This window comes from Diplotaxodon limnothrissa, linkage group LG19 (genome assembly GCF_057381915.1).
Source record: "Diplotaxodon limnothrissa isolate DT_005_m linkage group LG19, D_limnothrissa_male_GT1.1, whole genome shotgun sequence".
Classification (NCBI taxonomy): Eukaryota; Metazoa; Chordata; class Actinopteri; order Cichliformes; family Cichlidae; genus Diplotaxodon; species Diplotaxodon limnothrissa.
This window is the reverse complement of record NC_140614.1, coordinates 9,276,400-9,288,950: the sequence shown is the minus strand read 5'-3', so window position 1 is coordinate 9,288,950 and position 12,551 is coordinate 9,276,400. Positions and strand designations below refer to the sequence as shown.

At 39.4% G+C, this 12,551-nt stretch overlaps 2 protein-coding genes across 3 annotated transcripts in view; both read right to left on the bottom strand.

Moving 5' to 3' along the window:
• Positions 1–4,228, bottom strand: part of loxl3b (lysyl oxidase-like 3b) — a 32,231-nt gene extending 28,003 nt beyond the window's left edge. For both annotated transcript variants that reach the window (XM_085342455.1, XM_085342456.1), the window contains exon 1: positions 4,055–4,228. The gene's annotated coding sequence lies outside the window, so the exon portion shown is untranslated. The remainder of the gene's footprint in view (positions 1–4,054) is intronic.
• A 1,743-nt stretch (positions 4,229–5,971) lies between these two features.
• Positions 5,972–11,922, bottom strand: pank2 (pantothenate kinase 2). The gene is made up of 7 exons (XM_085342579.1): positions 11,566–11,922; positions 10,684–11,036; positions 9,888–10,141; positions 8,915–9,091; positions 8,438–8,561; positions 7,733–7,858; positions 5,972–7,637 (listed from the first exon to the last, which is right to left on the bottom strand). Exons 1-7 carry the CDS (start codon positions 11,780–11,782, stop codon positions 7,587–7,589), a joined length of 1,302 nt encoding a protein of 433 aa, XP_085198705.1. The 5' UTR covers positions 11,783–11,922; the 3' UTR covers positions 5,972–7,586.
• Between the last annotated feature and the right edge of the window lie 629 nt (positions 11,923–12,551).

Below are 12,551 nucleotides of genomic sequence, written 5' to 3'. Positions count from 1 at the left end.
TTCGGCATAGGCCTGCTATTGATAACCTGACAGCCACGCTCCTTTTGAGCTTTCAGCGAGTGGACGTCTGTCCCTCCAGAGACACAAATGCAGCAGTGTGGTGTGTTTGTACAGAAACCACAAACTTAAGTTAACCTTTCCAAAACATGATCTAAGGCTGAGTACATCGTCTGAGTCCAATTTCACGCCGAATGGAAGGACACACACATTCACAGTTGGTCAGAAGAGGCTTTTAACGGCATAGCCAGCACGTCTGAAGCTGCTTATTTGTGTGTTCTGTGTCTTGAATCGTTCTCAAAAATATTTTTTAAGAAGAAAATCAAATGAAAACACTGTTTCCTTACATTCGGGTAGTTAGCAGAGCATATAGCTGCAAATGTTTCCCTTACAGAATAATAAACTGACGTTTACACACTTCCTTGCAGACATTTGTTGTTTTAGAATTTGTCTTCTTATTCTGTCAGACACACAACTTGAAAGTTGTTTCGCTTCTTGACTATGGTCTGTGAGACCCAGTGAGGCTTGTAAGGATGTGTGTGCTGAGCAGATGGAAGCTGGAAACTAAGAAGGACTGAACGAGTTTGATTCATGAGTTTGGCTACAATGAATGAGTTTGATGAGACACATCAAAGCCAGAAGAGTTACTGACTCTTTGCATATTTTCATTAAATATTTTTAGTGGGTGACAAACTTGGACTACATAATTGTCTCCTTTACTGCAGAATGATGCTGTTATAATATGTGCATATAGGTTGAGCATGGCCTTCCTTGGAATGGATGCTATTTAGGTGGAAGTATTTGTTTATATTATATGTCCTTTAGCATTAATGATGTCTTCACAGATGCACAAGTTATTCACGCCTTGTGAGGTAATGAACTGTTAAAGGTTCATGGATGCTGGCTTTTGAAATATGAGGTGCTAACAAGCCAGATGCTCTTCAGCACCAGAGGATGTGGTATCAACTATTTACAGATTTTCATTTTCTTATCATAGAGCAGACATGAGAGCTGAGAATCTTTTGCCCATGTCAGTTGTATACAGGAAGCCCTAAATTCTCTGTAATTTCAAGCTAAGAAATATTTTTGAACCATTTTCCCATCCTGACTATGACTTTGGAGAACTCAGGATCTCTGGAATGCTTCCCCCCCTCTCCCCAACCATTTTACTGGCCTGATTCTAATCAACTTCATTGTTAGCGTGTTAGTTTCTTTAGTTAGCATCACACAGTTTCACATAGTTTCAACATAGGACACATTTTTGAACTACTTTTTGCATTTTGCATTAAATGATTTGCTTCATTGTATTTTGTTCCCTGTTTTTTTTTGGGTTTCTTTTGCAGATTATTATAGAGTAAAGGTTGTAAACAAGGTAAGTTTTGCTAAAATATGTGGCAGACCAACACTAACATTTTAACTCTGTTGTAAACATCCATCAGAGTTTACAGACAGCTTCCTGTTTTTAGACATACACATAATTTTTGTGTGTAAAGACCTATTATTATCACCATTTCAAATGTGCTAACTTTTGTCAGTAGTTTAAACCATTTACAACCCGCTGTGTGTCTTTGCCTTTACTATTGCAAAAATCACCATGTTTTCAGATGTCAGGCAGTACTTTGGTCAGTATAGAGTTATCATAATTGACAGACATGACACCCAACAAAAATAATGACCTCCAGGTTACGTGACATAGAATCATCCCCATATGGAAGCAAGGATACAGAACCATGCAAAGGTATTAGGCCACCCTTAATTTCTTTATGTCTTTGAAGGAAAATGAGAACTAGGTGCTGGGACTTATTAAAAGCTGTGTAAAGATAAATACAAACATAATATATAAGGCAAACAAAGACTTTGTACAATTATAACAAGCCTGAAAAGCAATATTTGTCTGTCTACAACTTAGCCTGAACTCTCTTAGACAGGCTTTCCTTAAGTAGTCTCCAGGAATAGTTCTCCGGGCTTCTCAAAGGCCATTCAAAGCACTTTGGATGTTGGCTGCCTTTTGTTGTGTTCCCTGTCAAAGATGATCCCACACTGCTTCAGTAACGCTGAGGTCTGCACTCGGGGGAAGCCAATCTTTTTCTATTCAGGTATGTTTTAGTGGGTTGACAGTGTCTTTGGGATCATTGTCATGGAGATAAATTAAGCAGTTGCCAATCAGATGCTTTCCAGATTTTACCACATGGAAGATCAGATCTGATGATGTTTTTCTGTTTATAATTCCATCAGTTTCGATGAGACCTCCAACTCCACTGGCTGAATTCCAGCCCCAAACCATGACAGAGCCTCCACTGTGTTTTACAGATGGCTGTAAAACACTGTTGTACTTCTTTCCTGATCACCTCTGTACATGTTGACAGTGGTTTGAACCAAACATTTCCAACTTGGATTCCTGACTTCATATTACTGATTTGTCTCTGATTTTCAGTGTAGTTTTCGTATAATTTGGTATACCTTAACCTTTTCTGTTATTGATTAAGGATGCAAAACGTAGCTACTGGTCATCTACTCTAGATAGCTTTATTTTAGGCCACTTTTGCGTTTGTCCTCCACTTTCCTCAATTTTTTAAAGAACACACTGCACACCATGCCACGTTTTCAGCCAACAGCTATTTGGGAAGTACCCAGACTGTGCAAAGATACTATTTTATGCCAGCCAAACTGTGTTATCTTTGAGAAATAAACAAATTATGTGTTTTTGCAACAGCAAGAAAATATCTAAAGATACCATTTAAAACCAGTTATTTGGTAAACTGTCTGTCATGTATAGACACAAAATAGATTCATCCATTGAGCTGGGTGGAAGACCTCCAGAAAGCCTGAAGAACTAGTGGAGTACAAACAATAACTAGTTATTTTCTGGTTTCTGTAGCCTTTGTTAAAAAAGAACCTCGATACAAAGTCTGAATCTGATGTTTCTGATCCAATCACCCATTTTCTCATCCTAATGTTTCTATTTCTATCATCAAAGCAGCCACTCTCCATACCAATGTGCTCATGGATCATGTCTTGTGAAAGGCTCAAATCAACCGGGCAGCAGTTCACCAAATCAGCACAGCTCTGACTCACCCACATACACAACACTCTTGGCCATTATAAAGTCTTACCCTGCACAACATCATGCCCACATTCCCACCAAAAGCCACACATATCTCATTCTTAATCTCTAAATACTTGCAGAAATCTGTACTGTGCTGTACTTTCACAGACTGAAAATAAACTAGCATTTTGAGCTCTATGGGCTAAAAAAAGATTTCCCTGCCTTTTTGCAACATGCTATTGACTTTTGGGGTACTTTGTGAAACTTTATACTAAGAATAGTCCAGATGAGCCACAAGGAGTTGGATGGATGGAGGACAAAACTGACCCATTTTAATTTTCTTTACGTATGCTATTAACATGTACAGCACTTTGTGAAACTCTGGTTTTATGTTAAAGTGCTTTAGAAATAAAGTTGGTATGGTATGGTATAAGCCCGTTTCAATAAAGCAGCACAACATGGAAATCTGTGGTGGCTAAACATTTCCTGGACATTTTGACACAGTGCAGTTTAAGTATGTTGGCATTCTGGTTCATCTAAGTGCTAAGCAAGGAGTTGGACTATTTAATCTGGATGATTAACTGGCTGTTAAAAGCATCTGAGCACAAATCAATTTATCAATATCTTAATATAAAAAGGATTTACAGTATTATTATTATTATTATTATTATTTTTAAATCTCAGTAAATGGTTCTTCAAATCCAGATCCACATCAGCACCTCACACCACGCAGGAAGTTTCTTGTGAATGGACAGACGGATTTTTCCGAAGTCACTGTTTGTCTTTCCTGTCGCAACATTCCTCACATGTTTGATTCTGCATCCCAAAAAACTGCTCAGAGAAACAGCCTGTTTTACCACTCTGCGTACTGGGAGACCATACCTACGGCGCAGACGGTAAGGCAGCTTCACGGCTTTCAAATAATACAGTATAGTTTTTGTTTTAAATCCAGACTATGACTTGTGTAAAAAATTGCATCAAATAATCTGACTAATCATGAAGTAGTCTTACCTTATAATGCCACGGCGGAAAGGTTACAGCGGGTCTATTGGAGAGAGGGAGATGTGTCCTGAAGTTTATTAACTGAATCCAAAGTCAGAGGAAGCATAAAATCCCAGTTCTTGTGCTAAATCGCCCCCTCCATCAGACACAGGTTTCATTTGTAGGGCAGTGGTCCACCTTCTTCAAACGTTGTCCGTAAATTGGCAGCTGCCCTCACCCGAGGAGGAGGAGGAGGAGGAGGAGGGTACGGGACTGAAGGGGGCTGGATTTTTTTTTTCCCCCTGGAAAGACACAGACTCTTTCATGGATGGTTCTGTAACAGACTGTCTTGCCTTTCGTAACTTCAAAAAAAAAAAAGAAAAGAAAAAAAATCACTTCGCCAATTTCACTCAGAGCCTACGTGTCTGTTAAAGCGCACAACGTGTCAGCTGCAGATTTACAACCGGGGTTAAAAATGTGCGACCACATCGACAGTTCCAGCTGTAATGCCTCTGCTAATGGTTTTTGCAATCCACTTGATGTTACCAGTAGTGCTGGCCAAGTAGTACTTGGTACATTAAATCCTCCTCCGATTATATCTTGAAAAGAAACTGACCAAACTGCATAGACTGTCTGTGCCAAATGGAATAAAGATACACTTTAAGATTTTATATCAACCAAGATGAGACAGACATTTCTGTCAAGTTAAAGGAGGCGGGTGCGTTTTGGTAGGTTTAAACCAGCCAAGACAAAAATAAATAAATAAACAAAATAAATTATGTATTAAATATTTTCAGTGGTAAATCACTAAAATACTGGAATTTGTTCTGTTGGAAATTTTGGTATCGATCCCCAGTATTGCTGATACCAACACTGATAGTTTTAACCTTTAAAAACAGCGTATGTAGTAGAGATTAGTAAGTCATGATTTATATGATGAATCAGCATAAATTCACACATTTTGGACACATTTTAATGACCACAAATTTATCACTGTGATTCTTTTTATTTTTACACAGCTTTCAGCTTTTCATGTATTTTGAACCTGGCATCTTTGGAGACCTGGAAAGTTGGTTAAATGTGCTATAAGATATACATAAAATAGCCGTGACAGTCAAGACAACAAATGTTCAGACATTTTTCAAAGTGCTTGTTTGAGGTGCATTTTTATTAGCAATCCCATACCAATAACATCACTGGTATTGATTCTATCAATATTTTTGATCGATCTGCCCAGCTCTATAAAACATGCATTCACTTACCTGAGGCGAAGTTGTTCCTTAGTGCCACGCCAGTGACTCTTTAAAATTTTCTACACTTATTGTATCCCACTATTTGGCACTTGTCAGGTTAAGTAATAGAAAAACAAAACATCCCACAAACGCAACTTATGCAAAGTCCCAGAAACAGCTAGAAGACCAACTAGCTTATAGAGCAACTAGATGTAGCTTATTGTTAGCTTAGCATGAACAGTAGAAAGCAAAAACCTGGCTATGGCCAAGCATGAAATTTACCCACAACCTCATTAGTTTTTAAGCTGTGCAACACACTATAGCACACTATACTGCAGTATAACAAGTGCCATTTTAAAGAGTAGCTGTTTAGTAGCCAAGCTAATCTGAATCTGTAAGCACATAATTTCCTTAAAGTAACCTGATTTTCATTATTCTGAAGTGGCTGGTTGAACCTTTTAGCTTAGCTACAAACTCAGCCATCTCCAAGTAAAAATACATTTTAAAAACGAACAACTTGTCATTTAAATATCCCCAAATGATATGTCCACGTGTAGTTAGAAACATGAAGAGTTTGCCAAGTTGGTATTTAATTAGGGAAATTCAATAAGAAACGTGACATTATTCTATTACAAAAAAAGTACAAAGTTTTCTTTGTATAAGCAAAAGGAGAGAGAGCTTGAAAAACACAAGTTTTAATTTTAAAAATCGCATGGCTGAATACTGTACTGTATTTGGTACAAAAACATGTGAGGCACTTCATTTAAAATCAGCTTAGTGTATCTACAACTTGCTCATAGATCTCTAATAACTGACACCTGAAAAACCGTGTCTGCAGCTATTTACCAAGTCGTCTCTTCACTGCTTAGATTAATTTTATTGACCCATAATCGATGGATGGACTCGTTACTAAACAGAAAACAATAAAACCGGACAGATAATGAAATTCTAACAGTGTTTCAGTTTTCTCAGTTCAACTTTGATATAATCTTAATAATGAACGATCGTCACAGCAAGTAGTACATTCACTCAATATTTGAGTGCTTACTGAATAGGAAAAACCTAAACTGGGATCACAGCGTTTAAACACCTCTGTTGTTGGGAATCAATCAAGTTTCTGCTTTAAAATGCCCGTTTTATTTATGTGAATGATGCCACGACTATTACCTGTACTTCACATGCTCATTCATCAATATTTGTCTAATCAATTGCTCTGATTTCTCTGTAGGAATAGACTGGTTCAAGAACAGCTGACACCCAGCAGTGCAGATATCCTAATACACAACACCGTTTTTGATTACCAGCACTGAAATCTCAACTGGGAAGAGCATTTTAAGAGTGCTATATCACTCTTCACTGAGGCAGAAATCATATAGAAATGTTATATAATCTATAACAGTAACAGATCTGCTTAAAATAGTGGCCTGAAATGTATTTTTCTTTTCTGTTAAATATTTTCATTTCAAATCCAACAGTGACATTGAAATGTTACATAATAAAACAGACAGAAAAGAAAAAACAAAAAGTAAATGGTTGTAATTTTTTGCAGTGTTAAAGCTTATCAAGGCCACCAGGTGGATGGGAGTTCCATCAGGTTAATAACAGAAACACTAAACTCAATTCATTATGAATTCATCATTTATTACATTACAGTTTTAGAGAGCAGTTACTAACTCCTAAGGTAAAGCTGATACTTTCTTTTTCTAAGAATAACCAGCAGTTGTTTCCATTCAAAACTGTAAAAAAGCTCAATTTTTCTAATGCCAGAGAAAGCATTTAAAATACATTGTGTCTGAAATTAAGTTGGTGATTTTATAGTCATTTTCTAAAATTTAAGCCACATCACACTGACGAATTATACTTTCATTACTTCTTCCATCCACCTGGTCCCACCTTGGGTAACATACAGTTAAAAATGATAGCAAATATTTGGACAAGAACCTGATACCCACTGAGGGGTAAAGAAAGTCAACATGACAGGACTGCCTGCTGAAAAGTACTTTTTAAATGAAGTGTTTCAGGCAACCCCGGTGAATTTCTTTGAGGTGCTTCAGACTAAACGTGGCTCATTTCTGCAGAGTCCTGCATACAATAACTGTCAGCTTTGCTGTGTACAACTTCATGGCAGGAAACCGGTTTATTTCATCTACTGACCAAAATAGCAGATGTGTAGAAAAACCTAGAAGTGAATTTCACCACTTAACAAACTTTACAAGATTTACCACCAACTGGTTGGTGGCTGGAATAACATCTCACACTGGAACTAACTGGTAACAGTCTAAAGTGCTAATGGTCTTTGCAGCAGATTGACAGGTACTTCTTTGGGTGGATTAGGACGGATGCAGAAGCTCTAACAGGGCTCCAACTGCACCAAAGTAACCCTAAAAACAGCAACAAATGGCACAAGGTGGCAGTTAGAAGTTAGAAGATACTATACATGTGGTCTTTGATGGGAGTAAGGGGTAAACTTACTAACCTCATGGCGAAGGAAGAGTGCCTTGAGCTGACCTTTAGACCAGTAGTCCATGGCATAAGCCAACAGCTTCATAGAGAGGGTGTTCACTCTTAGGAAGTTCCCAACAAACAACACAGTCTCGATGTTCTTTACAAAAAAAAAAAAAAAAACAAGAATAGGAATGTAAACTATTAGTGCCTAAACAACTGATGAGAGACACCAGAGTTTTAGAATAACTGATATCACACTAGAAAAACAAGGGAAATAATGTAACTCATTCATAGCTCAAGGAAAGAAGATCCACAATGCAGTTTACCTCCTCTACGCCTTCATAGCCCTGTACAATGCTGCTTGATCAAGACGGCACAAGGCAGCACCGTAAAGAGGCTGAACGCAAAGAGGAAACAGACAGTAGGAACTGCAGGGGGCAGACTGTTCAACAGAGGAAGACAAAAAAACCTCCTCAAACCTTTTTATAGTTGTGCAACTGGGAACACAAATCCTAATTCCTTGCAGTCTCTGAATGAACAATGAGGTAGATGGTAGCATATATACTCTGTAAGTGTAGCTGATTTGATCATTTAGAGGCTACACAGCATCCTCCATCCATCTAGGTGGCTCACCTGACAGTTTTACATCATATATATCTGCAATCGCGGCATTAAGACTCACAGTGCAACAAATGCACACTTAAGGTGTGGCTGTTACATTGTCATCACTACTAACCTCATTCAGAGCACACATTCTGGTGATGGAGCCGATGTTATTGGTGATGGTGACCAGTGTTGCCCTGGCCAGGTCCTCTTTAGAAACAGACTCCCTCTTATCTTTAGACATCATGTTGCCGAAACTGCCAAAGCAAGGCAAGATTTATGTTTGGAAGGTCGCTCAATTTTAGAAGCTGAGCAATTATAATTCTGCCTTTGACGTACAGCAATACTGAACATCTTATAAACAACACCAAAGCGGACAGAATACGTCAAAGTACATTCGTTTTTAAGACAGATATAGCTAAACATTGAAAGCTGCAGTGATGGATCTGTAATTTAGAGCTTACTTTTTTACTAAATTTCAATTGTGAGATTCAAAATTAAGTAAACTTAGCACAGTCCTGGTTCCTTGAATCATCTACTTATGCTGGAACATATCACAAACAGGGTTGTGATATAAAGAATGAACAAAGGCAGCAGCTTTAAAACGCACCTTGAGGCCACAGCCCAGCCTGGCAGCCCAAACCTCTCATAGTCCCCTCCATAGATGTCTCGCACCAGCTTGTCCACACGCGTGCTCTCCCCCTGAGAAGCCATTTCTAAGGCTTCCTCAAATGTAGAGCAGCCGGTCAGCAGGCAACACAGGCCAAGGAAGGTCCCACCACCAAGGCTGTGAACACATGCAAAGTGACATGTAAGGCGTATGTAAATCAAGACATCTTAGAGTAAAATAAAGTGTTTAGGTTCTGAAATTACAGGGGAAAGACACGTCTATGCATTAGAGACTGCTCATTCAAATACATGAGTTCTTTCCCAGTACAGAGGACAGAGGGCCATTATGTGGAGAAAGAAACAAGCATTCATGAGTCCCTTTCAAAGCCAGCAGACAGAAAAACCACATGTGAAAACAAACTAGAGGGCAGACTACAAAGGATTTTTTTCTCCCTCTACCTAAAGAAAAAAAAAAAGACTATAATTGACCATTTTAAATGTACGGACTAAATCCAGAACGAATGAATTATTTTTTGTCAAGAAAGCAGTTTGTAATGAAAGTGGAAGGTAACGGGAACGTCACACAAAGGCACCGACTCGACTGGACTGCACCTTCCTGAATCACATTAGTCTGGTGTCACGTAGTTTACCCTTTGCTAGTGTCACAATGCTCTTCTCTAATTCATCTTCCTCTCTTAGGACCAAGGGCTGAAACTAAAAAAAAAAGAAGGATGAAACGTAGGAAAACCCAGCCGGTGCCCATGCTAGTCATGGCCTTTTAGACCTCAAAAGTTGCACTTCACCTAACCTGTAATATCCAAACGTAACCCAAGATTATCAAATTACATTTAATACACAAGTTCGCTTTAAGGTTACTAAATGTAGGCGAATGCTATTTTCCACTTCACTCCTACTCACTTCCCAATAGCACAGAACCTGTTAAGCATCTCATCTGCCATCCAGCTCATCATTACCTGGTCCCAGTGACTCGTTTGTAGTTGTTCTCAGAGTAGACTGCCAGGATACTGACCCCAGACCCTATATTGACCAGCAGCAGAGGATAAGGATTCTCCAGTGTACATGGCTTCTGGACACAGTGGTCTGGGTCTGCAGGATTTTCAAAGTAGTAACACTCTGAGGGACCGCTAGACATCACCGAGTCGAGGTACAGCACCCCCCGAATCAAACAGTCCAGCTCATCCAGCTTGTGAAGCTCCAGGTCAGCCATCTTTGTTTTTCCCCCGAAAGGAGAGAGGGAAAAAAAAGAAGTGGGAGAAGGAGCAGAGATAACATCAGAAAAGTGATGTGGTCTGGAGAATACAGAAGCAGGAAAGTGGATGATGGGGAGGGGATAGGGACAAAGATCAGTGAGCAGGCATTTTTATTATAATATAATAAAAATAATTTAATTTGTCCAATTAAATCAGTTCATTGGAAAGTGAGTATGTGTGTGTGTACATGTTTGCTCAACTTCCAACACATTTGTGCTTAGATGAAGCCAAAAACAGTGCTACAATTCATGGCTCATCTCATGATCTTTACTGACCCTAGACTGCCAGCCCCACCCAGCAGAAGTAGCATGTTCTCGGTCTCACCAATCTCTCCAGTGTTTCCAATGGATATTGTTTGCGCCGTCTCTATGCTCATCTCATTTGCCTGCCCCCCACCCCTCCTGATCGACCAAGGCAAATAGCTTTTATTCCAATCTATACCCAACGCCCTACAAGATAACCCCCCACCCCCCAAAACAGAGCACAACAGCAGACCCACCATACGGAAATCAGACTCAAACTTGTACGCCCCCCCTCCGGTGGCGCACAGGGTGGTGTGAAGGCTGGAGAAGTGCTTGTCGCGGCCCATCTGCAGGAAGGCTGGGAGGTCGTGCGTGGGAAAGCGAATAAAGTGCAGGTTGCCCTTCCTGCCGCACAGCGTCAGGTCCTGCAGCTCCAGGTGAACGTCCCTGATGCCAGTCTTGCCATAGGCGGTGTTGGAGGTCAGGTAGCGCCGGATGCTCTTCAGATTCTCCACCTCTTCTTGCTCCTCTTCCGCTGTGATGTCTTTGGGCTCAAAGTAAACGAGCTTCACCAGAGTGCCTCCGATGTCCATCCCAAACCAGGGGAATGCTACATTATGTGAGATAACACATGCAAAACTGATGTTCACCCTCGTTTTTGTAAATAAAAATATTTTGCACATTGATGAAAAATACATACATCTACAAATATAAAATATTTATGGTAAATGGCACATATAAAGCTGAGTTTTCAGCGTTCACCCAGATGATGGCAAAGCTGCTTCATCCATAGATGCAACAGCACAGTGTGTACCGCTAACGCCATCTTGTTGCAAAAAGGAAAAAAAAAAGATTCTGGCTATGTGCTGCCACTACAGCCCACCAATAATAAATACATCGGATGCCAAATTAGTCACACATTTGCTATAAACCAAGTACAGTGGAAGGCCAGTGCAAATATACATTTTTTTAATTTATGTGACCAACTGCGGGGTTTTCTTGCCAAACCTATATTATCAACAGCGACTGTCTTTAATGGGGAACGCCTCTGATTTTTTTTTATTTATTATTGTAGACATACAGCAGCCCCCTTTTCCCAGTAAATACACGAAGCCCACGCTGCCAACATTAACACATACGCGGCCTCGTTTTCTTCACAGAGTCGTGTCGATGCCTCGTCGCCGACTGGGAAGTCCGCCGGTCGGATGTGGCCCTTCCTGCGGTAGTGGCACTCTCACTGTTGGGCTCGTTTCTGAAATGAACGGGCATCTCCTTGTCGGACCGCGGCTGCTTCGAGGGCGTTTCGTTTTCGTCAATAATATCATCGTCGTCTCGCTGGTGGCCATTGAACGCCATTGAAATGACTAATTAGCTACATATAGGCTGACTGCTCGGTCAAATGAAACCAAATGATTTATGAGGACAATGAATTTTGAAGCTCAACGAGGTAGCTAATTAGGTAGCTAAGTAGCTAACAGTCCTTTGAAAAGGCTGGGCTACATGTCCTTTTTGTGTTCGCTGTCAAGACAGAGGTGGGCGGGGCTAACGTGTTAGTGAAGGACGCAACGACCAATCAAACGGCGACATTGACAGTCGGGAAAACGGTTTATAAAAAGAGGCTGATGTCACTTTTTTTCTTCATAGTATGAAAAACGTGATGTCTGGGAGTAGAAAATAGGTTAAATATACACAAGTCAAACTTTGTATTGTTCTGTTGTCTCTTATTCAAAACTCTTATTTAAATAGCGCAAATAAAAAAAAATAGGAAAAAATAAACTTGAACTTTGAAAACTAAAGTAATATATAGAACAAATAACCGTAGTTTTAGTATTCAGTTATATTCTAAAATATAAAATATAAAACTAAGACGAAACTAATAAAAAAATAAACTAAAACATTTAAACAACAGACTGAAAAAAGCAAACCAACTGAAACTAAGATGAAATAAAAACAAAGTCAAAACGAAAGGGAAAAAATTACAAATTACATAACTATCTTATATTACAGACACATTGACAGATAGACAGAAGCATAGTTTTAGAGGCATTACTAGTAACACAATTTCATGAAATACAGTAAATATAATGAGACAATCTGAATTTTATTTCATGGCCTATTATGCCTG